The sequence below is a fragment of the Salvelinus alpinus genome, chromosome 25 (assembly GCF_045679555.1).
Source record: "Salvelinus alpinus chromosome 25, SLU_Salpinus.1, whole genome shotgun sequence".
NCBI lineage: Eukaryota > Metazoa > Chordata > Actinopteri > Salmoniformes > Salmonidae > Salvelinus > Salvelinus alpinus.
In genome coordinates this window covers 18,154,545-18,179,978 of record NC_092110.1, presented here as the reverse complement: position 1 = coordinate 18,179,978, position 25,434 = coordinate 18,154,545, and the positions used below count along the sequence as shown (strand labels likewise).

Below are 25,434 nucleotides of genomic sequence, written 5' to 3'. Positions count from 1 at the left end.
TTTTCACTTGGCTTCAAAGGGATTAGCTTTATAACCAAATGTAACCAAACCCTATCTCGGTCCTCTGTTGATGTAGGTTACCAGTCATAAAAGCACTGTAGCTGTCTCATGTTTTAGGGAAAACTCCCCAAAATTATTTACAAGCCTCAACTAATGGCAGTGGATTATATTGAATTACTATTGTTTCTGAAACTGAGCACTTACAGTATTGCAATCATAGTATACTATTGAGATGTTTAATCCAGACTGCCTGGTCCATGCTATCAGGGATCCTTGGGATGTATCAACTCTGAAGTTACCTGATTGAAGTTGAATTTTTAAATGGTGGGTTTAGGGTAGTGACTTCCCAAGGATTCTGAATAGCATTTACCCTGCCTGGTGCTCACCTTTTTTCTTTCTTTTTTTCCAGATCCAGGGCCTCTATTTCACAAGAAGGTGTTGGTGTTGTCACTACAACCTCACAATTGTCCTAGTTAGTGTTCAATTAAAAAATTAACATCAACATCAGGTAGTTAGGCCAGTAACTATTTAAATAAACAAAAAATACTCTGTATCACGTTCATGTCTGCGTGCAGCGCAACGTTTGACGCGGTGGTTGGTCCTCGCTGACGCTGCTGTCAAATGGCAACTGCCAACGCTCAGAAGGAAACTCCTCCCTGTTGACAGCACGTTCCGTCCCCTTCTCAGCGCAATGGTTTCTTGGATAATCTCTAGACTTGTGGTGTAAGTAAAAAAAAATTATCACATTCTTCTTTCATAAAAATCCCACCTCGAGATAATGCTGTTTGCTGTAAATATGCGTTTTTCCGTGACACAAGATGCATGACAGCAGTGGCCGCTTTATAGCCCATTTAGGCTACGTCTTATTTCTGAGCAGAGACCGTGACTCCGGGGTTTGAGGCGAGACGGAATATTGTGCTCTGTTTATGACTTATTCCTTATTTAAATAAGGTATTTTTTGCCTTATTTGATTTAATAGTCATATCACATTTAAAGGGTCGGTGAATATTTTATTTAGCCTATTATGTATTTACATGCGTTTTCATTTAATTCCAGACAAAGAATTACGTGATTGCCCAAATGAAATATGTTTATTTATATTTATATATGTCTGCTCATGCAGAGCTATGCATGTTGAAAATGATCAAGCAACAATAATGCTGTAATCGATAGGGGATTTCATACAGTAAATTCAAATATAACTATATAATAAATATAATCAAATGTTTTTTATAAAGCACAGAGCAGTGGTAAGCAGAGCTATTTTATTATACTTGATGTCCTTAATTTGGAAAACAAAGGGATGGGTCACCCCTCTCAGGTTACAATAAAAGTGTTGTATATATTTCTAAGACTTTATTGCCGCAAATGTTCTGAGTCATCCGAATATTTAAGCACGTTAATGTATGGAAGCAGAATTATAGGCTCCACTGGTCATTTCTATTGTGTTGTAATATGGCGAAATGATTAAACGTGTTCACAACATATAGACTTGGAGTTAGCCAAATCTCAAAATAGCACGTCAATTAAATTTAGGTTACAATATCATATTACATTGCTGTTTCAGACGTGAGGCTCCAAGTATCTTCTGTCTGACTTGGCATTCAAAGCTCTATATAGACTATCCAACACATTTTATTTGTTGTTCTGAGGTCTTAAGCAGAAACACTGAATGCATTTTGTTTTGAGTGACCTTGTGTGTTTAACAACTGTATGGTTATACAGGACAAGCCAGTGTAGGCCTATGTAGGTCAGTAATTTGAGCAGGTCACACTCACAACTGTTGCCATACTGTTGCTTCAAGCCAAGGGGTCCCCCTGTCTGTTATAGTCATACACAGGTGTAGTCCTCATGTGGCCTTGTTTAGTAAGTTCGGATTTTAAATGTGCACCTTTTTCTGCTCACTCATTAGTTTTAATTGTTGTTGAAAATATGAGTGTCTTCATGTCAATTACACATTCAACAATATGAGCGGAATTGGAAAATAGTTGCGCACGTAAAACTCTGACTTGTCTAGCAGGGGCCTCTTTGATTGCAATGGGACTTTGGAGCAAAGGAAGTGCGCATGGGACTGTTCTCAGATTCTCCTAATTTCTTGGAATATGAGCCACTCCCTGTTAATGTATTATTTGTTTATATAAACATTATGCATTCAATCAAATCTAAAACAGTTTTAACACAGTAAATTTGTCACAAACCCAATACCCATTACTGCGAAGTCAGAGGACATATAGCTTATACATCAAAGTTATACAAATAAAGAGTTGTTTGTTTTCTGGACAGTTTTTACCAGTGAGTTTTATTTGCTTTTAGCCCCATAAATGTGTGTGGATGTGCTGGACAAGCACTTATTGCATAAGCTAATTACATGTTTTGTGTTTTCCAGGCTTGTATTTGGCACACTATATCCTGCATACTCGTCATACAAAGCTGTCAAGTCAAAGGATGTGAAGGAATATGTGAGTATTAGCAACATTATGAAAAAAGTGACAATGAAACCATAGTCTGGGCTTATTATGGGCCAGTTTCACAGACCCAGCCAAATCGTGGACTGAATTACATGAACCAGGATTTATAAGAATTGAGTTTAATATTCCTGAACTATTATGTATCAAACTAACTGTGACAGTTATTTTGCTTTTAAAGGTGAAATGGATGATGTACTGGATCATATTTGCACTATTCACCACCATGGAAACCATCACGGATATATTTATCTGTTGGTAAGTTAATGCTGTATTATAAAATACCTGTTTTGTTTATGTATAGTATTATTTCACTTGTTTTCATATAATTAGTTATGAAGTCCAAAATATTGTTCTGCAATAGTACTGAGTCACATAACATTGTAATGGAGAGTAGATTTTTTGAATGCTCTGATTGCTATATTATTCTTCCCTTCACTGTAGGGTTCCTTTCTATTATGAGCTGAAGATTGCCTTTGTGGTATGGTTACTGTCTCCTTACACAAAGGGGTCCAGTGTTCTATACAGGAAGTTTGTTCACCCAACACTATCTTCAAAAGAGAAGGTGAGACCAGTGCATTAGTACTTTTTTCTTTGTTCTCTTGAAATGTTTTATAAGGTGTCTTCTATATTATATATGTTATAAATGCTCTGCTAATCATTTTAATGACAGACTTTGCTGTGATCAAATATCCGAAGGAGAGGTTGGATTGTCCTAGCTGGTCATGTTTTGGGTGGAGGTGCATAAGGAAACGGCATGGTTTTTCCTTCTGTTCTGTTCCTTTCCTTTTTACTTTATTTTGGGGTCAGGAAACACATCAGAGTTGAGTGGGGACCAACACTGGGACCCAGTGTCAGATGAAAATGAACAATAGCACTGATTCTAAAAGACAATCAACATGTCCACTCTTTATGTGTGAAGAAACGTGTGTTGCTAAAGAGCAATCTCAAGACAGATAGTGACCATGTTCATTACAAATAGTCACAACATGTATTGTTTACATACAGTACATCAAATCTGTGAGTGTGTTTTTCACATGGCCTGCCAATAAAAACACAATTAATATGTGTTTTTCTCTCTGTCCAGGATATTGATGACTATCTCTGCCAAGCAAAGGACAAAAGCTACGATACTCTGGTGACTTTTGGGAGGAAAGGTTTGAATGTAGCAGCCACAGCTGCAGTCCTGGCTGCGACAAAGGTAATGCTGACTATTTCCATTTCTGATGTGTCCTGGGGCAATGGTGGGGTGAAGTTATGTTTTTCTGTGTACATATATGTATAATTCATAGTGTTCATATATTTTGTCTCCCACCCCAGAGCCAAGGAGTACTGTCAGATAGACTACGAAGTTTCAGCATGCATGACTTGTCCGCCTACCAGTCCAACCCAACTGAGATGGACTCTGGATCTGTCCCCACTCAGTCTGCAGCTGGACAACAGAGGGCCAGGACCATGATGCGCAGCAAGTCAGAGAGTGGCTACACCAAGGGTGAGACTATACTGCCACATACACTTACATCACTAACCAGGATACAGACAGAATGAATGACACAGCCAGGTTCGGGATGAGATTATCCTATTGCACATCATTTTTCCATAAGACAATTTGATCACCTCTTAGATAACTACCAGGTAATAGCTAAGTAGCAATATGGTAACACTGAAAAGGGTATATACTGTACAACAGGCAATTTGTGTACACCTCTAGCATGTCTACTAGTACGGACTAATAGAGTAAATATTTACTAATACACATGCTAGAGGTGTACACATTGCCAATCATATCTAATTTGCCTTTAATTTGAAGCAGTGAGCAATACGATGCAGTAAGGTATTTAAGTTACTAACTAGGGAGTTAAACTGTAATCATTGTTTCCATATTATGGTATATTTGGCAAATAATGGTTTTACCACAGCACTAGTGAAAACAATGAGTACAGTTTAACTCCATAGTTAGTAAATTAAATACCTTACTGCTTAGTATTGCTCATTGCTTCAAATGAAAGGCATTAGAAATGTTGACACTGCTGAAAACAGGTCTGTTTCCTCTGCTTAAACAAACATTATCATATGGCCTCTTTCCTGTTTAAGCCTGAAGATAATAGTTCTGTGCCCTGACTTTCCTTAGTCCCCCTAACCCCACATATCTATTCCTGTTTGTGATGCTCTCTGACTGCAGGTCAGTCTCCACATGGCTGACAGGCAGGCTCTGAACCAGTGGTATTCAAACCTTTACCAGAATTCCTGGGGACCCCATCCCAAATCTGACCACACAACATTAAAATCAGTCCATTTACATTTTCACATCAACAAATAACCTTCAATTCATTACATTTTCTCTCTTATCAAAATTAAGAGTACCAATAAATACATTTACTCACTGTAATGGTATTTTTCAAATGATTTTTCTCAACAACAACAAAATGATATTGTCCCATGAAAAAAATCTTCTTTTTTTTTTTGCAACCCCACTGCAATTCCCCCGAATATCAATGCTCTAGACCCAACTAAGAATGCTTCACGTTTAGCTTTTATCATTGAATGACCAGAGCCTGCTCTCTGGTGGCCATACTAGTTCAGTGTTCCATGTCTCATACAGTATGTGTTGTACAGTCCCAAAGTTTCTTTGAGATTCACTTTGTTTGGATTGATTAGTCTATTTTCCAAGAGGTTAATAATAGCCACAAGGTGAAAAAGAATGCTTTTGCACCATGGCTCTGTTAACATTTTTTGTTGTGGAGGACTGTAACTATTCCTGTAAGTGCCTGTACTGTGTGGATCATTAACTAATTTTCTAATTATGTTTGAAAGACGTGTTTTGTTAACTTACCACACACTTATTGTACAATAATTACAACGTGATTATCTGTGTTTTCAGAACAACATGATATTAGCTGATAGGTCAACCAGCATCCTTCATATTGAAAGAGCTGGTTTATGAAAGGCTATTTTGGCCTTTTGCTTTCCATTTCCATGGCATATTGAATGATGAGATGGAAATCCAGTGTACTCAACATGATTCTGCAGAGACTAAATGAAGAGCCCTGTGAGAGAGGGAATCCCATATCTTTCAGCGTTATTCTAGTCCTTATTCCCCTGCCTGCACACATGGTCCTTTTGATGTCTGCTCCCGTGCTCTGTGTAGAGAACAACAACCACCCTACTCTGCCCCTTAGAACCTGAACTCATAACAACCTCTCTGGAGTGAAGCTACAGCACTTCAATAATTATAGTACAACATTTCACTGCTGCTTTCAGCGTACATTCGGATGTGTGTCTGTTAATTTTTCACCACCGTTGCTTCTCACGGTGCAGGGCAGGATTTGGACATGACTGAGTATGAGGTGTTGAGATTCGACCAGTGTGACACCAAGGAGCTGCTGTCCCACGCTATTACTCCCCCCAAACCCACACTCCCTCCTTCACCCTCCCTGACCCCCCAGCCCTCTCCACCTCCATCCCTTGCACCCCCAGCACCAGAGCAGACTGAGGACATGGGGGGGGAAACATCAACAAGCACCCCACAGCTCAGGCTGATTAAGAGGAAGGCGCCTGAGGTACTCCTTTAAAATGGCTGGCCTACTGGCATGTGATTCTAACTTCCCCTGAACTGGACTGTGGTGACTAACACACTGGGTCCTCGTGGCACGGTACCATTGCAAAAATGAGGATGGAAGATCATTTTCTGGCTGAAATTAGTTGTACTGTTATGATACAAATTAGTTTCTAATATGCATTTGTATTTTTAGTGGACTGATAAGTGTATGAATTTATGTTGTTTTGCAGTATTGTTTCACTGCTGATGTGACTTTGCTGTTGAATGCAATGGAAGTATTAATTTGATTGCATGTATTGATTTCCCAATTTCCATAGAAAACAAGCTGGAACAGGCCTCTGAAAAGAACATTCCAGGATTGCTTTCTTTACCATGTGTCAACTCATATTTTCATAATGTACTGAGTGTTTGTTTATCTTGTGCCCAAACTGACAGTATAGATATACAGAGCATGCATATCAGACAGACAAGACAAACATTGTCAGACCACAAATCAGGAATAATGTGGCATTTATTGCTTTCAGAACCGTTATGGTTAAACAGTGCCCCATCTCTCTTTTTTCCCATCTGTCTTTCTAGCCTCCTCCTAGGGACATAAGACCTCTCACAAGATCCAGGATTGCCCAGCTGACTTCAAAGAGAGAAGCCATGTGATTTTGTGTGAACGCTCCCAAGACCGCTTTAGCTGCCTTAGCTGCAAGGAGAAGAGGGTAAATAAGGAAATGTGGCTAAAAGATAAATGCATAAAGCAGCCTTGTTTTAGAATAAGGAAACCAAAGTGACTTGTGACCCTCTATCTTAATATATATGACATCTGGCACATACTGTACTGTAAAGGAGACAGATGGTGGGTGCCATCAAGGTAGCACTCAAGAGTGGGCTCCATACCTTACAGACATTTGGATTGATTTGTCGGTCATTGAATATGTTTTTGTATGTAAAGTGTGTGTATTTATCATTAATTGTTTTTTTTATATACTATGTTTAGAGACAAATGCATGTATGTGTCTCTGGTCATTAGTGTCATAAAACAGAATGTATTGTTACTTACATCTTTTTGTGGCTACTTGGTCACTATTTGAGGTAGCATCAGTCATCAGGAGCGTAGCAGGGTGAAATACTCCGTAATGAAGGATATGGTTGTCCACTCACTCTCTTGGGTTTGTAGGGAGAGCTTTAACCTGGCAAATACAATCTGTACTGACAATTTAACAGGACACAGAATATTGAAATGAATTGTCCTGTCAGGTTAGTATAACTCCTCAAAGGTGGTATTTATTTATGAGATAAAATAGCAGTGGTAGGACTTCAGAAATGCTGATTATTATTAATCAACTGCAAGTAAGGGCTCTATTCAGTCTGTATCGCTGAAGCATTACAGATTGTGCGATAGAAATGTAAAGGTAATATCTGATTGAGCCGACATATGCAGCGTTTATCGTGAATAAAGTCTTCACTAACGCAGGAGCATTGCCTTTAAATTTAAATCACGCTGTAACGCTGAACTTCCACGATACGGATTGAATAGAGCTCTTTACCTTTGCTTATAAAGCCTTAAATCATTCAAATAAAACATTGAGTACCTGGTACTACAGAAACAGTAATATCAGTACTTGTATTTCTTGCAATGAGCACTAAAACATAATGAAAAACATAACTATGACTGTCATTGACTATTGGCACTATGCACTATGTTCAGAGTTACTGCAACTGTTCCAGTACCATGAAATGCCCAAAAAAAGTAAATATCAGAAATGTAAAAAAATAAATAAAAAAAAACATTTTTAGTTCACTGATCACCATGTTATTTATTATTACCAAAAGTATTATTATTATATGGGATTAGTTAGTATTCAAATAAAGAAATTGATCTATGGGGTAGAAATGTTGACAATTGACTTTTCAATCTCATTATAACTTATCTGGCATTCAAGTCTGTCATTCAATTGTTTTGTAAAAGTTTGTGTTATTCATGTCTTATAGGCATCACTATACATTTGAGTTTTTTCCGGTTTAGCACACAAAACATACTTTGAAGTGTATAGCTATTGTATAACAAAAGATAGCTAGTGGCGAGGGCTATATACTCGGGTCCTTCTCAGAGTCTAAAAACACTGTGCAATACTCTGCTTTCACTGAGCAATTGCAACTCACGCTTCTTACTCAAAACTCTACATTTCTCAATGTAGCCACAATTGTCGACCTGTCTTTTCCCAGCCATTACGAAGAGATGAATTTCTAATTATTCTCTAAGACCTGCCTGTTGCCTATATCTATGAGGGCATAGCAATTACACTATAGTTGGGCAGGTTCCTAACCTTTTGTAAATTACATGAATATCGGGAGTGTTTCTGCCAATGGTAGTAACAAAGGTGAGTGACATACTGTCTTTAACTGAACGTTTCTGCACTGTAGGTATGTGAATTCACTTAGATTGAACCCTCTTGGCTATTACACAATGCATCACTGAATCTGGGAATTATACTTGGGGTTTGGGCAGAATTAATTTTAGTTCACTGTTCTCAATACATAAATTAAGGCTTCTCAGGTATGTGTGTTCAGTTTACATCAAATTCAATCACTTTCTGGAAAAAAAAGATTTTGGTATATACTCGTTTGCACATGGAATTATCAGAAAGAAGTTCCTTCTAATTGGCAGAGTTTTCATGTGGCACAATTTTTTAAATCCTTGTTGCAACTAGTAGTTTCAGTGTTGTGTTGGAATGTGATTCCCTTTTCAAATTAAAAAAATGGATACAAATAAAGTTAATCATGTTTTTGTTGCTATCTAGCAGCACACAGTTCAATAAACAAAAGTCATCATATGAAAATTCTTTACTACAGAGCATTGGGTGAATTGGTTTAGTTTATATTTGCTTCATTGATTGCCTTGCCGATTTTACATTGATTCTGAAGTGCATAATATTTTTTTCAATATTCTTTTGAAGCACTTTGTGGCAAGGTCAGGAAAGTTATTCTCATGGACAAAATACATGTTTCCACAACCTTGAGTCAAATAAATTGCACGAGGAACATGTCTGACTGATGGCCTCAAAGTAAAAAGTACCTTCTGGCAGACCAGAATCTCCCATGATGCTCAAACCTTATTGTGAATTTCAGAAAAAAAGATGACAGGAATGATGAGCTAAAATGACATGTGCTTTCTGTTTCATCAGTGTTTCTGTTGGTGAATTTATAACAGCCAATAAATATGAGACAATGTGACACCATGGCTTATGTATTATATTTAAATGTAATACATTTCAATACATTTTTGCATTAATTTATTCAACAAGACAGTCATATTTCAATTTTATTCATCAATTGCCCAAATCTGCATTTCACTCTACATTGACCAAAATGCTGCTGTGAACAATGTTCTTGTGTACAATGACATTTGATTAATCAATTGCAAATGTACATACATCTCAGTGAGAAGGACAATTCAAGCCATTAGACTTTCAGGTTGACACGTTCATGATATTTCTTGTAGGGATCATTGACAAACCAGTTCCTCCTCTTCCAGAATTTTGTGGTCATTTTGTCCAAGAGCTTATTCTGTGTTTTGTTACAAAACACATGCTCCCTTAAACGCTTCTTTCTGGCAGGCAACTTCTTCCACAGTTTTTTCTTGTATCCAGCCTATTGAGAATCAGCAGTAAGTGTCAATTTGCAGACAGAGGAGAAACAGAGAGTCAACGCCACAACCTTTATGGTTTCAGAACCTAAGGAAAACAGAATGAGAGACTTATACATTACCTTGCGTCTAATCCACAGACCACAGTGCAGACGCATGAACCTCTTCACCACTGACCTCACAGATTTCCTCTTTCCTTTTTTCACACTGATGTACGTGAGGTTTCTGCTTGGTTGCTGGACCAGGTTGGGAATGAAAGGTGCAACCCTGCAAGAACCAAGCCCCACCCAAATTAGTAATACAATTGTTTAAAAAAAAATGTTTTAATGTTTCATGTCATTCAAACAAACAAAGCTTGGGGATATTACTCTCATCTTATTAATTTAATTGATTGATGCATATTTCAAAAACAATTGAAACAAAAGCTGTCTAGTTAGCTAAATTAATAGTAAAAAAAAAAGCTAATCGCACTTGATGAATTGAATCAGCACAATATGACTTTTCTGAATCTGATGAGCAGTATGTATGCCTAGGTCTCACCGTTGCAGGATGCTCTGCTTGGGTGTCTGGAAGCCTTTGGCGGACAGAGAGGCCCATGCAGGAGTAGTGACCAGAGACCTCTGGACAGTTTGACGATTGATTATGGTGGAGAACCGACATATCTGCTGCCCCCTGGCAAACAGAGTCAACGGCCTCATCAAGCCTGTCCATGCAAAAATAAATAAAGTTCTAAAATGAGGTAAGCTATATCTTGTTCACAGCTGATAACGGCACATTCACTATCACCACACTAGCTACATAGCTAGTTAAACAGCTAGCATCATGAGTATGTGCTGGCATTGGATAACTTAACCTTAGCCTGCGCTGCGCTAATCATAACCACGAATGTCGACTCGTTAGGCAAGAAATTAGCTAGGTATATAATCTACAGAAGCTATAGAATCTACACAAAACCTTGAATTCATCACAGGTAAAAGCTCAACAATGTAGCAACACATTACATACCAGGGACGTTCCTGGCCATGGTGGCTGCCATGTTTCTTGTAATGCCGCTGTGAAGCAGGCAATAATAACTAAGCACTTCCGGGTCACGGGTTTTTTGGAATCGTTCAGAATAAGAGTTCTAACCTGTATACTTTGTACTTTATTTGTATTTATTAGGGATCCCCACAAGGCAGCAGCTAGTCTTCCAGGGGTCCAAACGCATTAAGGCACGTACATCACACATTAAACAAAATATAAAACAGTACATCATATAACATTATTACACCACTACATATTTTACATTTACATTTAAGTCATTTAGCAGACGCTCTTATCCAGAGCGACTTACAAGTTGGTGCATTCACCTTATGATGTCCAGTGGAACAACCACTTTACAATAGTGCATCTAACTCTAAGGGGGGGGGGGGGGGGGGGTTAGAAGGATTACTTTATCCTATCCTAGGTATTCCTTAAAGTGGGGTTTCAGGTGTCTCCGGAAGGTGGTGATTGATTCCGCTGACCTGGCGTCGTGGGGGAGTTTGTTCCACCATTGGGGTGCCAGAGCAGCGAACAGTTTTGACTGGGCTGAGCGGGAGCTGTACTTCCTCAGAGGTAGGGAGGCGAGCAGGCCAGAGGTGGATGAACGCAGTGCCCTTGTTTGGGTGTAGGGCCTGATCAGAGCCTGAAGGTACGGAGGTGCCGTTCCCCTCACAGCTCCGTAGGCAAGCACCATGGTCTTGTAGCGGATGCGAGCTTCAACTGGAAGCCAGTGGAGAGAGCGGAGTATCTACAATACAAAATGTATAATACAACCATACAACAATATTACAATGTACGTGTGTGTAGAGTGCGTGTGCTAGCGTGTGTGCGTATGCGTGTGTGTCTCTTCACAGTCCCCGCTGTTCTATAAGGTGTATTTTATCCTTTTTTCCCCAATCTGATTCTACTGCTTGCATCAGTTATCTGATGTGGAATAGAGTTCCATGTAGTCATGGCTCTATGTAGTACTGTGCGCCTCCCATGGTCTGTTCTGGACTTTGGGACTGTGAAGAGACCTCTAGTGGCATGTCTTGTGGGGTATGCACAAGACATGCCACCAGACAGCTCGGTTCATTCAGCTTGTCAACACTTACAAAAACAAGTAGTGATGAAGTCAATCTCTCCTCCACTTTGAGGCATGAGAGATTGATATGCATATTATTAATGTTAGCTCTCCGTGTACATTTAAGGGCCAGCCGTGCTGCCCTGTTCTGAGCCAATTGTAATTTTCCTAAGTCCCTCTTTGTGGCACCTGACCACACAACTGAACAGTAGTCCAGGTGCGACAAAACAAAAGTATTCCTTGCCAACCATTCTGAAACTAACCGCAACTCAACTGTTAAGTGGTGCAGTTATTTCACACGCTGTAGTAGCTGATGTGTATAGTGTTGAGTTATCCCAATACATTGACACACTCGGTTTACTCAAAGCCAGTGGCATGTCATTAGTAAAGATTGAAAAGGGGGGCCTAGACAGCTGCCCTGGGGAATTCCTGATTCTACCTGGATTATGTTGAAGAGGCTTCCATTAAAGAACACCCTCTGTGTTCTGTTAGACAAGTAAGTCTTTATCCACAATATAGCAGGGGGTGTAAAGCCATAATAACACATACGTTTATCCAGCAGCAGGCTATGATGTATAAAGTCTAACAAAACAGCCCCCACAATCGTTATATCATACATTTCTCTCAGCCAATCATGAATAATTAGGGTGAAAATGATGGAAAATGTGCACAATTATTGATATATTTGATACTAGTTATAAAATAATAATGTAAAGTATTTCTATGAGATATGTGATTTATTTGTTTATTTAAAAACAATTCAAAGTAAAGCGGGGGTACATTCTACTCAGGAGCACTTCTACATAACAAATCCACAGAGTTTACACCCAGAGGACCCAGTCTGGTTTTATGAAGGGCAGACATGTAATAATATCCGACTAGTATTGGACTTGATAGACTACAGTGAGCACATTATTAGAAGATCGCTTTATTTTATTTGTAGTGTAATTTGTAGTGTAAAGTGTAATTAAGACACTTTATAATAATAGTAATAGCTCTGTTCAATTATCCCATGGAACCTCACAGAGAATAAATATTAGACGCATAATTAAACAAGGATGCCCAATTTCTCCTTTCTTATTTTTATTGGTCACACTTCATATCAATAAGGATAGCTTTAGGGCTATTCAGATACAAGATAAAGTGATCAAATTTCACAATTGGCTGATGACACCACCATTTTTAAAAAAGATTATTGAAGTCAGGAAAGCTATTGAGTGTCTTAATGCCATCTCACATGTATCTCACATGGTTTATCTCTTAAATTAGGAAATGTGAATTATTTGAGTTTAAAAGATGTGACAAACTCAATATGTAATATCCCTGTAAAAGATGTTATCACATATCTTGGTATTAAAGTTAGCAAAGATCAGAAAGAAAGGGCCAATTTAAATTTCTCTCCTGGTTATTAACTTATTTTTGTTGTTTTTTGTTGTTTTTGTCGCACTGCTTTGCTTTATTTCGGCCAGGTCCCAGTTGTAAATGAGAACTTGTTCTCAACTGGCCTAATTGGTTAAATTGAATAAAGGTGAAAAAAATAAAAAATAAAAACATTAATGCCCCATATGATGGTGAATGCTGATACATCTGATTCATAACCTCTGAGTTTGAACAGATACATTTGGTTAATAAACTTGCATTATGGAAATAACTTCGGTCTGTATCCTGTTTTATAGGCTAGTAATTATATCATAACAGAATTTCACTTGAGAGTAGTGCATGGCTATGCTTTATTGCAGTCAGAGTCAGTGTTTTTCTTTAAAACATACAAATATAATTTTCTTTTAAATAGCATAGGTCAAAAACATTTCTATTGATGAACATAGATGTGATGCCTTTCAAACAGAAAATAAAAAAGATAACACATAATACCTCAGATCACCAAAAGTATTAATATGTATAATCAGCAAATAGATTATTTCTGTGACAGAGGGGAACATTTACTTAAAACAATCTTCAAAGCATAAGTTAAACACCCATCGATGTACCATGACTGAGTGCATTTACAAACATCAACAAAAGTGATTTTCATAACACAAGGTCTCCACCAAGTCCTTATAGAGGCCCGCAAGCTCCATTTTCAACCCTCCTAAACCATCCAGTGTGTGCCTCTTTAAACCATTTACCTAATTAATCTAAAGGAATGCAAAGGTAAATTCAATTGACATTTTTCCTTATTTTGAACAAATGTAACGGGATCCACAATCACTAAAGCACAGAATACAGATGAAAAACACTTCTGCTTGTTAAAAATACATCTTGAAGATATAAATCGCAGGAAAGCTGGTGAGTTGTCAAAAATAGTCAAATGGACATTCGGTAAACCATGGCTAGGATTTGGTGTCTGCTTTCTCTTATGGTCCATTAGTCCACAACTGAGGCACATAGACTTCCCTTGATTCTGCTCTAAAAGCCAGACATTTCACCCCAATAATAGGACGTATCAGATGAGGCTGGGGACATGTTCACCAACCAGCATATACTGGCGCGGCATCACCTGGGATCCCGTAGTATTCACCTTGCGGCCTCTCTTTGGTTAACAGAAATTGTCGCGCGAGGGAACGCTCTCCATCTGTGTCTCGCATTCGACGCAACACCAGTAGGATGACAAAGAGTAGGGCCACTGGACCAGAGAAAAGAGAGAAACAACACATCATTAGTGTATGCAAAAATACTAAAAGGTCACTTACTACTACTCGATTACTTCAGCATGATTTATATATTTCACCTAGTTTTTTTCTACAGGATGTGGCCTCGAGATCAAATGACCTATAAGCATAATTAAATAATATTTGGATATTTGTAGTGCCGAGAAAGTGCATATTGGAAGAAATAAACAAGGTTAATGTCAATGAACAACTTTTCTTGATTAATTAAAGGGTCACTAAAACCCCAAGTAAATATGGGAATTTCATTATGACAGCTTGACAAGGGGTTTCAACATCTAACTGGTAGCCTAAAGTTCAAACCACTTTCCTCCCACTACACCAAAATGTTAATGTGTCTTCAGACATACCCCCTCCTCCAATGACAAGTAGAGCAATGGTGATAGGGGCCAGCTCGCAGTCCTCCCCTGCCTTGCGGAAGAAGGTCTCCATGCAGTAACCTGGAGCAGTGCTGCCTTCAGGACAGAAGGCAACGCCAGGGCACAGGATGGGGTTCACGTCTGGACTCTGTGGGACAGGTGACATGAGCCCTGGTCATTAAAGTTGGTCAGGAAATCCCGTGGGGATATTTTCAGTATTAGAGGTGTTTACAGGGAATAAGAGCTGTGGTACTGACTGGGCAGTAGTGGTTTTCGGGGCAGAGGTTACAGGTCTCCTGGCCCCAGTGGATCTGGAAGAAGCCGCTGCTGCAGATTTGACACATACTCTGACGGGGACCCTTGTGCAGGCCTGTCCAAAACCAATCATCCATTTAAAACTGTCTGAGTCTGCTATTACGGTGTACTACCTTCACAAATTAGAACACGCATGCCTTCATTTAGTGTGTTTATAGATGTAATCCATTTAGTGCCAGATAACCCTTCTGTAAATAGAGCTACTTCAGTCATAGACTATACAGACATAGTTGAAGATTTACTTGATATTAGATTGAATGGAACATTCTCAGCTACAATTTTAATATTTTAACACACTGAATAGCACAGTTTATATTTTTGGCTGGCACTGGCAGTTACCTGGACGACAAGGTGTGCACTCCTTGGCAGCAGCCTGGAGGGACTCTGTACCAGCAGGACAGATCTGACACAGAGCACAACTGGAGGCGCTGTGGGAGTGACAGCCACAAGGTTGCAATGAATAGGGAAGAACTTATTTAGAAATACTGTTTTATACTGCTGGCTATCACCACCCGTGTCTGATCACTGAACTATTACAATAATAATATATTCAATGCCCACTAATAAACCTATGAGTCTGTCAGTCTGTGTGTCCGTAGGTGTTTTGGGAAGTAAGATTTGTAGCATGAGAGGGGAGCATGTGATGTTAGATCTGCAGACAAGCAACAGTTTGTGTGGATTATCAAGAGTTCATGCAGATCCCGCTGCAGTGCATACCACATTAGTTTAGGGACCACAGATCTAAGGTGACCATGAAGGGCAACTTACTTGCAGAATGTTCCTCGTTGACATGGACTGCACAATGTGGCATTTTGTTGAGACGTATAGAAACCTGAAAATAACACATTCCATTTTTTTTAAACACAGGAAATTAAATATTTCTAAAGTCTTGGATTGTTTAAATGTGCAACAAATAATTGAAGCCCAGCTCTTATACAGTAGAGCTGATTGTTTTCATCAGTTGTTACACATTTTATATTCACTCCAAAAAATAAAATTCACAACACTATAATCACTGTAATAGTAACAAGTAAGTAATTATTGCAATGCTTATACAACCAAAACAGAACAAATATTGATATAAATACCTGGAGAACAACTTTGGCAGGAGTCGGAGCCTGTGTTGTTGCTGTAGGAGCCTGCGGGGCAGGACTGACACACAGGGCTGCCGGTGAAACTGCAAGAGAAGAGGAAGAGGATCAATGCAACAGTGGTCTACAGAATGTTTGTGAATCAGCTATGCCCTCAGTCGACAGACTTACTTGGTGTAAAAACCCTGGCTGCAGGGCAGACATCGCTGTTGTCCAGCCAGACTCTGAAAGAACCCTCTGGAACATGGGAGGCAAGCCCCAGTGAACAGACACAACCCTGGCTCATGGCAGCAGGAACACAGGAGGGTGTCTGGGGGATGGATCAGAAGTCTATTATTGAACAGGCTGTGCTGTTTACAAGATTTACCATCTTAATTTTACAGTTTAGCCAAATTATCTTTCACGTACTCTGTAGAGGCCACAGGCCAGACAAATGGCAGTAGTCAAATAATACAGCAAAGCTGTCCACTTAGCATACCATAAGACCAAACATCCTTGGTGTTAAAAATAGATGTCACATGGGTAAAAACTACATTACAGTGCTGCATCAATTGGCTGTGGTGTGTTTCTACCTAATTTATAGGTTGTGGTGATAAATATAACTGAGTCTACACAGGAAAATTATTGAAATGTTGTAGCTTACAAAAAGAGCACTTCTCGAAGCAGTGAGCTAACATTTTGTTCTCTACTACAGCAAAACACAGAGTGACAATAAAAAGCTTTTGAGGAGGTTTATTTAATTCTCAGTCTCCCTCTCTCTGCCAGACTCACCGTTGTCGGAGTAGGACCCTGGGACACAGGCCTCACAGAGGGCAGAGCAGCCTGGGGACGTGGTGCTGAGGATCATATGGGAGGTTGCTGTCTCTTTCTCATTGAATGTAGGGGTCTCACTGACTGTAGGGGTCTCACTGAATGTGGTTGTTTCTGTCACATTCTCAATGAATGTGGTGTTCATCACAGAAAGAGCGAACATCGGAGCTGTCGTCTGGCTCACCACCACACCTGTTATAACAAGACAGACTTTCAGAGAAATAGTTCTAGAAACAGGAGAAAATTAAACATTCCCAGCCTCTCTCGAAGTAGCAATGTGGTAGATAGGCAAATGCTACAGTGGAATTTTTTTAATTTCACCTTTATTTAACCTGGTAGGCCAGTTGAGAACAAGTTCTCATTTACAACTGTGACCTGGCCAAGATAAAGCAATGCAGTGCTACAAAAAACAACACAGTTACACATGGGATAAACAAAAGTACAGTCAATAACACAATAGAACAATCTATATACAATGTGTGCAAATGGAGTAAGGAGGTAAGGCAATAAATAGGCCAAGAGTAGCAAAGTAATTACAATTTAGCAAATTAACACTGGAGTGATAGATGTGCAGATGATGATGTGCAAGTAGAAATACTGGTGTGCAAAAGAGCAAGAAAGTAAATAAAAACAATATGGGGATGAGGTAGGTAGTTGGATGGGCTATTTACAGATGGGCTGTGTACAGCTGCAGCAGTCGGTAAGCTGCTCAGATAGCTGATGTTTAAAGTTAGTGAGGGAGAGAAGTCTCCAACTTCAGCGATTTTTGTAATTCGTTCCAGTCATTGGGAGCAGAGAACTGGAAGGAAATGCAGCAAAATGAGGTGTTTGCTTTGCGGATGACCAGTGAGATATACCTTCTGGAGGCCGTGCTACGGGTGGGTGTTGTTATGGTGACCAATGAGCTGAGATAAGGCAGAGTTTTACCTAGCAAAGACTTATAGATGACCTGGAGCCAGTAGGTCTGGCGACGTATATGTAGCGAAGGCCAGCCGACGAGAGCATACAGGTCGCAGTGGTGGGTGTATGGGGCTTTGGTGACAAAACGGCTGGCACTGTGATAGACTGCATCCAGTTTGCTGAGTAGAGTGTTGGAGGCTATTTTGTAAATGACATCGCCGAAGTCGAGCATCGGTAGGATAGTCAGTTTTACGAGGGTATGTTTGGCAGCGTGAGTGAAGGAGGCTTTGTTGTGAAATAGGAAGCCGATTCTAGATTTAATTTTGGATTGGAGATGCTTAATATGAGTCTGGAAAGAGAGTTTACAGTCTAGCCAGACACCTAGGTATTTGTAGTTGTCCACATATTCTAAGTCAGAGCCGTCCAGAGTAGTGATGTTGGACAGGCGGGCAGGTGCAGGCAGCGATCGGTTGAAGAGCATCCATTTAGTTTTACTTGCATTTAAGAGCAGTTGGAGGCCACGGAAGGAGTGTTGTATGGCATTGAAGCTCGTCTGGAGGTTTGTTAACACAGTGTCCAAAGAAGGGCCAGATGTATACAGAATGGTGTCGTCTGCGTAGAGGTGGATCAAGGAATCACCCGCAGCAAGAGCAACATCATTGATACAGTGGGGAGAACAAGTATTTGATACACTGCCGATTTTGCAGGTTTTCCTACTTACAAAGCATGTAGAGGTCTGTAATTTTTATCATAGGTACACTTCAACTGTGAGAGACGGAATTTAAAACAAAAATCCAGAAAATCACATTGTATGATTTTTAAGTAATTAATTCGCATTTTATTGCATGACATAAGTATTTGATCACCTACCAACCAGTAAGAATTCCGGCTCTCACAGACCTGTTAGTTTTTCTTTAAGAAGCCCTCCTGTTCTCCACTCATTACCTGTATTAACTGCACCTGTTTGAACTCGTTACCTGTATAAAAGACACCTGTCCACCCACTCAATCAAACAGACTCCAACCTCTCCACAATGGCCAAGACCAGAGAGCTGTGTAAGGACATCAGGGATAAAATTGTAGACCTGCACAAGGCTGGGATGGGCTACAGGACAATAGGTAAGCAGCTTGGTGAGAAGGCAACAACTGTTGGCGCAATTATTAGAAAATGGAAGAAGTTCAAGATGACGGTCAATCACCCTCAGTCTGGGGCTCCATGCAAGATCTCACCTCGTGGGGCATCAATGATCATGAGGAAGGTGAGGGATCAGCCCAGAACTACACGGCAGGACCTAGTTAATGACCTGAAGAGAGCTGGGACCACAGTCTCAAAGAAAACCATTAGTAACACACTACGCCGTCATGGATTAAAATCCTGCAGCGCACGCAAGGTCCCCCTGCTCAAGCCAGCGCATGTCCAGGCCCGTCTGAAGTTTGCCAATGACCATCTGGATGATCCAGAGGAGGAATTGGAGAAGGTCATGTGGTCTGATGAGACATTAATAGAGCTTTTTGGTCTAAACTCCACTCGCCGTGTTTGGAGGAAGAAGAAGGATTAGTACAACCCCAAGAACACCATCCTAACCGTGAAGCTTGGAGGTGGAAACATCATTCTTTGGGGATGCTTTTCTGCAAAGGGGACAGGACGACTGCACCGTATTGAGGGGAGGATGGATGGGGCCATGTATCGCGAGATCTTGGCCAACAACCTCCTTCCCTCAGTAAGAGCATTGAAGATGGGTCGTGGCTGGGTCTTCCAGCATGACAACGACACGAAGCACACAGCCATGGCAACTAAGGAGTGGCTCCGTAAGAAGCATCTCAAGGTCCTGGAGTGGCCTAGCCAGTCTCCAGACCTGAACCCAATAGAAAATCTTTGGAGGGAGCTGAAAGTCCGTATTGCCCAGCGACAGCCCAGAAACCTGAAGGATCTGGAGAAGATCTGTAGGGAGGAGTGGGCCAAAATCCCTGCTGCAGTGTGTGCAAACCTAGTCAAGAACTACAGGAAACGTATGATCTCTGTAATTGCAAACAAAGGTTTCTGTACCAAATATTAAGTTCTGCTTTTCTGATGTATCAAATACTTATGTCATGCAATAAAATGCGAATTAATTACTTAAAAATCATACAATGTGATTTTCTGGATTTTTGTTTTAAATTCAGTCTCTCACAGTTGAAGTGTACCTATGATAAAAATTACAGACCTCTACATGCTTTGTAAGTAGGAAAACCTGCAAAATCGGCAGTGTATCAAATACTTGTTCTCCCCACTGTATATACAGAGAAAAGAGTCGGCCCGAGGATTGAACCTTGTGGTACCCCCATAGAGACTGCCAGAGGTCCGGACAACAGGCCCTCCAATTTAACACACTGAACTCTATCTGAGAAGTAGTTGGGGAACCAGGCGAGGCAGTCATTTGAGAAACCAAGGCTGTTGAGTCTGCCGATAAGAATACGGTGATTGACAAGAGTCGAAAGCCTTGGCCAGGTCGATGAAGATGGCTGCACAGTACTGTCTTTTATCGATGGCGGTTATGATATCGTTTAGTACCTTGAGCGTGGCTGAAGTGCACCCGTGACCAGCTCGGAAACCGGATTGCACAGCGGAGAAGATACGGTGGGATTCAAAATGTTCAGTGATCTGTTTTTTAACTTGGCTTTCAAAGACTTTAGATAGGCAGGACAGGATGGATATAGGTCTTTAACAGTTTGGGTCTAGTGTGTCACCCCTTTTGAAGAGGGGTATGACCGCGGCAGCTTTCCAATCTTTAGGAATCTCGGACGATACGAAAGAGAGGTTGAACAGACTAGTAATAGAGGTTGAAACAATGGCGGCGGATCATTTTAGAAAGAGAGGATCCAGATTGTCTAGCCCAGCTTATTTGTACGGGTCCAGGTTCTGCTATCTGGATTTGGGTGAAGGAGAAGCTGGGGAGGCTTGGGCAAGTCACTGCGGGGAGTGTGGAGCTGTTGGCCGGGGTTGGGGTAGCCAGGAGGAAAGCATGGCCAGCCGTGGAGAAATGCTTATTGAAATTCTCGATTATCGTGGATTTATCGGTGGTGACAGTGTTTCCTATCCTCAGTGCAGTGGGCAGCTGGGAGGAGGTGCTCTTATTCTCCATGGACTTTACAGTGTCCCAGACATTGTTGGAGTTAGAGCTATAGGATGCAAATTTCTGTTTGAAAAAGCTAGCCTTAGCTTTCCTAACTGACTGTGTGTATTGGTTCCTGACTTCCCTGAAATAGAGCACATGACCTGGGAAGCTAGATATTCAGAAACCATATAGGCTAATGGGTCAAAACACTGATTAGTATGGTTCAGAAGACCAAAAGTTCATCGGAGATTGGTATTTGATGGCGTAACCCATTGCAGACGTCATGTGACACCTAACCTTCCCCCCACTACAATCAGATTATCTTTCAGTAGACATCCACAGATTTCAACCCTTAGTGTTTGAGGAAAATCCATCAGTAATAGGCCTTTGTGGCACATTCTCCAAAGAGGAGAATTAATTAAAAGCCTTGTTCCTGATCAAAGAATGGCAAAAAGTTCCAGCATGAAAGATTGTAGATGTCTACTTGCTCATTCCTCTGATATCTTACAACGATGTTGCCATTCTGAATCACACCCACCTGATCTATTTCACAATGAGGTAGCCAACGTTTCACAAAAAGTATTTAAAAGTAATTCTCTTTAGGATATGTAGCTATTTGTGGAGTGTGTAATGTGCCATTATTAAACACCTTTAACACAAGATATCATGGTGTCTGACATACAGTGAGTTGGGGAAACAGAAGAGAGCAGCAGCACACAGAGACCTTATTGTGGCAGTAATCACATTAGCAGTGAGCTGAGCTGCTTTACTGAGAGAAAGACACCCTCTTCAAGAAATGCAATTATTCAAAAACAGGTCATGAGATTTCACCTGGTTTATACTCCAAAATGCTCAGAGTTGGCCAGGGCCCTCTGTTTATACTGTACAGTATATTCTATTGAGTTTAGATTGCCAGAGCAAGGGGAATTGCTTGGGTAATGTGTGTTAATTGTACACTACAATGATCTGCAGGGCTTGATGAATAGGTCCTTAAGGCCAACAAATGTCACCTCACAATAACAGTTGAATGTTGATTAACATGAACTTTTATAGCTGCACTTACGCAACATTGTTGCAAAGCAGTGTGTAATGTTAATGTTGCAGTCAGTCATTTAAGAACGTTTTGAATCAGAGAATAAACCAAGGTATACCACGGTTTGTAAAACTTTTAAAATCAAATCAGAATTGTGAATGATAAATTGAATGGCGTGCCTAAGAAAAAGTCTAGCCAAAGTTCAAACAGAAAAAGATCTACACAGTTGAACTAGTGGGTGAGTACCATAAACAATACCATGTAGAATTGTCTTCAGTGACAGGTTGCTAAAAAGCAGTCAGTGTTGTATGCTATGGGTGTATTCATTACGCCAATTCTGTTGCAAAACGTTTCTTAAACTGAAACAAACGAAACGGGGAGGGACCTACCTGAATCTGTCCAATAGAAACTCACGTTTCGTAACTGTTTGTACTAACGATTACGCCCCAGTTGACTAGCCAAGACAACAAACAAACCAACAACCTTACCTAGCAGACAAGCGGCAGCTATCGCAGTCAAAACTCCCCAACATTCCATACTCCAGATATTATCGTCAAAGTCACAAAAAAGTTTTATAGAATTTCATCCCTGACGGTTGTCTTTCTTTTAGTGAAGTCCACCGTGAGTTGCTAGTTTCTGGTTGTTTGTCGGGCTCATCAATGTCATATGACAAAATACAGATCATGTGATTTTACTTAGAAGTTTTGGCAGATATCTGTATATTGACGAGATGCTCATGTCTCCGCCCTAACAATGGGAGTCGTCCCAAAGACAGGCGACACATTTAGGTCCAAAATAAATCCATTGAAACGCTTTGGGTTTATTTTGAACAGATAAAGCTAAATTTGGGGAGAGTGAAATCTCTCGCTTTGCCTCTTCCTCTCTGGTTTCGATAACGTCAAAGCGCAGCCGCAGAATAAAATCATGCAGACAATCTGGTGTTAAATTAATGAATTAAATCAATAAATTATTATATATAATTTATTTTCTAGGGGCCAAAGTGTATTACAGTGAAACTGTACTTCCTGAATTCGACTTTTCCACACCCCATTCTCTTTTCAATGTGTGTATCAATTTCTAAATGGGTCACATGAAAGTGATGTCGTCTATGCTCTAAAACCAGACATACCACACATTTAAATTAACAAAACCATTTAAAATAAACAGTTCTATGACAACGTTGTACACCACCAACAATATACTTTCATAATGTGCAGCAGGGTTGGGTAAATTACTTTCTAAATGTAATCTGTTACTAGTTACCTGTCCAAAATTGTGATCAGTAACATAACTTTTGGATTACCCAAACTCAGTAACGTAATCTTATTACATTCAGTTACTTTTAGATTACTTTCCCCTTAAGGGGGGTTAGAAGAAGACAAACATGTATTTTACCAATTTAAAAACATCTGTTGCAGGATATATCAATGTTAAAGTTTACATATGGATGTTCAATTTTACTTTATGGGTTGGTTATGTAGACTTCTTCTAACCCCTCGCTTTCTACTACATATAACAATTAAATTAAATTATATCTTTACATTAATATATATAATTTCTAAGTCCAAAAATGGATGTAGCAACTACAGATTGACCCTTTAAGTCTATCAAAAGTGTGTGAGTTTGAGCATGTCCCCATTAGAGTTTTATTCCATAGACTGGGATCCGCACTATGCAGCTGTTGCAAGAGTGTATTTTTTACTGGCTGTACACTGGTTTCAAAAACAATGATTGATAGGCAGCTTAAACTTCTTGAATTCAAACACATTCCCATTTGTGCAAATTTAAGATATAAAGGAAAATACCATTAAATAATAAATAAACAAACAAAGAACATGTAACCAAACCTTTAAAGCAAGTCTCCTGAAAAAAGTTCAAAAAATTGGAATACCGTGTAAGAGCCTCTAGCCCAGCCTCAAGCCCTAATCAATATGCCTTAACCAACCATGTTGTTCCACCTCCCACATATGCGATGACATCACCTGGTTTAAACATCTCTAGAGACAAAATCTCTCTCATCATTACTCAATGCCTAGGTTTACCTCCAATGCACTCTCTTCCTACCATACCTTTGTCTGTACATTATGCCTTGAATCTATGCTATCGTGCCCAGAAACCTGCTCCTTTTACTCTCTGTTCCGAACGTCCTAGACGACCAGTTCTTATAGCCTTTAGCCGTACCCTTATCCTACTCCTCCTCTGTTCCTCTGGTGATGTAGAGGTTAATCCAGGCCCTGCAGTGCCTAGCTCCACTCCCACTCCCCAAGCGCTCTCTTTTGATGACTTCTGTAACCGTAAAAGCCTTGGTTTCATGCATGTTAACATTAGAAGCATACTCCCTAAGTTTGCTTTATTCACTGCTTTAGCACACTCTGCCAACCCGGATGTCTTAGCCGTGTCTGAATCCTGGCTTAGGAAAACCACCAAAAACCCTGACATTTCCATCCCTAACTATAACATATTCCTACAAGATAGAACTGCCAAAGGGGGCGGTGTTGCAATCTACTGCAGAGATAGCCTGCAGAGTTCTGTCTTACTATCCAGGTCTGTACTCAAACAATTCGAGCTTCTACTTTTAAAAATCCATCTTTCCAGAAACAAGTCTCTCACCGTTGCCACTTGCTATAGACCCACCCTCTGCCCCCAGCTGTGCCCTGGACACCATATGTGAATTGATTGCCCCCCATCTATCCTCAGAGCTTGTACTGCTAGGTGATCTAAACTGTGACATGCTTAACACCCCGGCCATCCTACAATCTAAGCTTGATGCCCTCAATCTCACACAAATTATCAATGAGCCCACCAGGTACAACCCCAAATCCGTAAACACAGGCACCCTCATATATATCATCCTAAACAACTTGCCCTCCAAATACACCTCTGCTGTTTTCAACAAAGATCTCAACGATCACTGCCTCCTTGCCTGCATCCGTAATGGGTCTGTGGTCAAACGACCACCCCTCATCACTGTCAAACGCTCCCTAAAACACTTCAGCGAACAGGCCTTTCTAATCGACCTGGCCCAGGTATCCTGGAAGGATATTGACCTGATCCCGTCAGTAGAGGATGCTTGGTTATTCTTTAAAAGTGCCTTCCCCACCATCTTAAATAAGCATTCCCTATTCAAAAAATGTAGAACCAGGAACAGATATAGCCCTTGGTTCTCTCCAGACCTGACTCCCTTGACCAGCACAAAAACAGCTTGTGACATTCTGCATTAGCACCGTGACATGCAACCTTTCAGGGAAGTCAGGAGAAAATATACACAGGCAGTTAGGAAAGCTAAGGCTAGCTTTTTCAAGCAGAAATGTGCATCCTGTAGCACAAACTCAAAAAAGTTCTGGGACACTGTAAAGTCCATGGAGAATAAGAGCACCTCCTCCCAGCTGCCCACTGCACTGAGGCTAGGAAACACTGTT

The 25,434-nt window shown here is 40.2% G+C and overlaps 3 protein-coding genes across 3 annotated transcripts; 1 reads left to right on the top strand and 2 right to left on the bottom strand.

The window, feature by feature from the left end:
- Positions 1–545: 545 nt before the first annotated feature.
- reep1 (receptor accessory protein 1) lies at positions 546–9,249 on the top strand. Its single transcript, XM_071365940.1, has 8 exons — positions 546–723; positions 2,387–2,459; positions 2,647–2,723; positions 2,910–3,030; positions 3,553–3,666; positions 3,786–3,957; positions 5,784–6,025; positions 6,604–9,249. Exons 1-8 carry the CDS (start codon positions 692–694, stop codon positions 6,676–6,678), a joined length of 906 nt encoding a protein of 301 aa, XP_071222041.1. The 5' UTR covers positions 546–691; the 3' UTR covers positions 6,679–9,249.
- mrpl35 (mitochondrial ribosomal protein L35) lies at positions 9,247–10,777 on the bottom strand. Its single transcript, XM_071365945.1, has 4 exons — positions 10,667–10,777; positions 10,202–10,364; positions 9,784–9,928; positions 9,247–9,666 (listed from the first exon to the last, which is right to left on the bottom strand). Exons 1-4 carry the CDS (start codon positions 10,695–10,697, stop codon positions 9,478–9,480), a joined length of 528 nt encoding a protein of 175 aa, XP_071222046.1. The 5' UTR covers positions 10,698–10,777; the 3' UTR covers positions 9,247–9,477.
- A 2,676-nt stretch (positions 10,778–13,453) lies between these two features.
- On the bottom strand, positions 13,454–22,910 carry LOC139553520 (proprotein convertase subtilisin/kexin type 5-like). The gene is made up of 9 exons (XM_071365939.1): positions 22,504–22,910; positions 16,950–17,180; positions 16,350–16,488; positions 16,176–16,264; positions 15,856–15,919; positions 15,427–15,515; positions 15,030–15,142; positions 14,764–14,920; positions 13,454–14,370 (listed from the first exon to the last, which is right to left on the bottom strand). The coding sequence occupies exons 1-9, from the start codon at positions 22,550–22,552 to the stop codon at positions 14,213–14,215; spliced, it is 1,089 nt and encodes a 362-aa protein (XP_071222040.1). The 5' UTR covers positions 22,553–22,910; the 3' UTR covers positions 13,454–14,212.
- Between the last annotated feature and the right edge of the window lie 2,524 nt (positions 22,911–25,434).

Coding starts and splice junctions, on each gene's coding strand:
- reep1 (XM_071365940.1), top strand. CDS start 692: ATGGTTTCTTGGATAATCTCTAGACTTGTGGT. Junction 2,724..2,909: donor ACGGATATATTTATCTGTTG/GTAAGTTAATGC, acceptor CCTTCACTGTAG/GGTTCCTTTCTATTATGAGC. Junction 3,667..3,785: donor CAGTCCTGGCTGCGACAAAG/GTAATGCTGACT, acceptor CTCCCACCCCAG/AGCCAAGGAGTACTGTCAGA.
- LOC139553520 (XM_071365939.1), bottom strand. CDS start 22,552: ATGGAATGTTGGGGAGTTTTGACTGCGATAGCTGCCGCTTGTCTGCTA. Junction 15,143..15,426: donor GTGCACACCTTGTCGTCCAG/GTAACTGCCAGT, acceptor GGTTTTGGACAG/GCCTGCACAAGGGTCCCCGT. Junction 14,921..15,029: donor CCGAAAACCACTACTGCCCA/GTCAGTACCACA, acceptor CCTGTCCCACAG/AGTCCAGACGTGAACCCCAT.
- mrpl35 (XM_071365945.1), bottom strand. CDS start 10,697: ATGGCAGCCACCATGGCCAGGAACGTCCCTG. Junction 10,365..10,666: donor CATGGCCAGGAACGTCCCTG/GTATGTAATGTG, acceptor TTGCATGGACAG/GCTTGATGAGGCCGTTGACT. Junction 9,929..10,201: donor AAGCAGAGCATCCTGCAACG/GTGAGACCTAGG, acceptor TGGTTCTTGCAG/GGTTGCACCTTTCATTCCCA.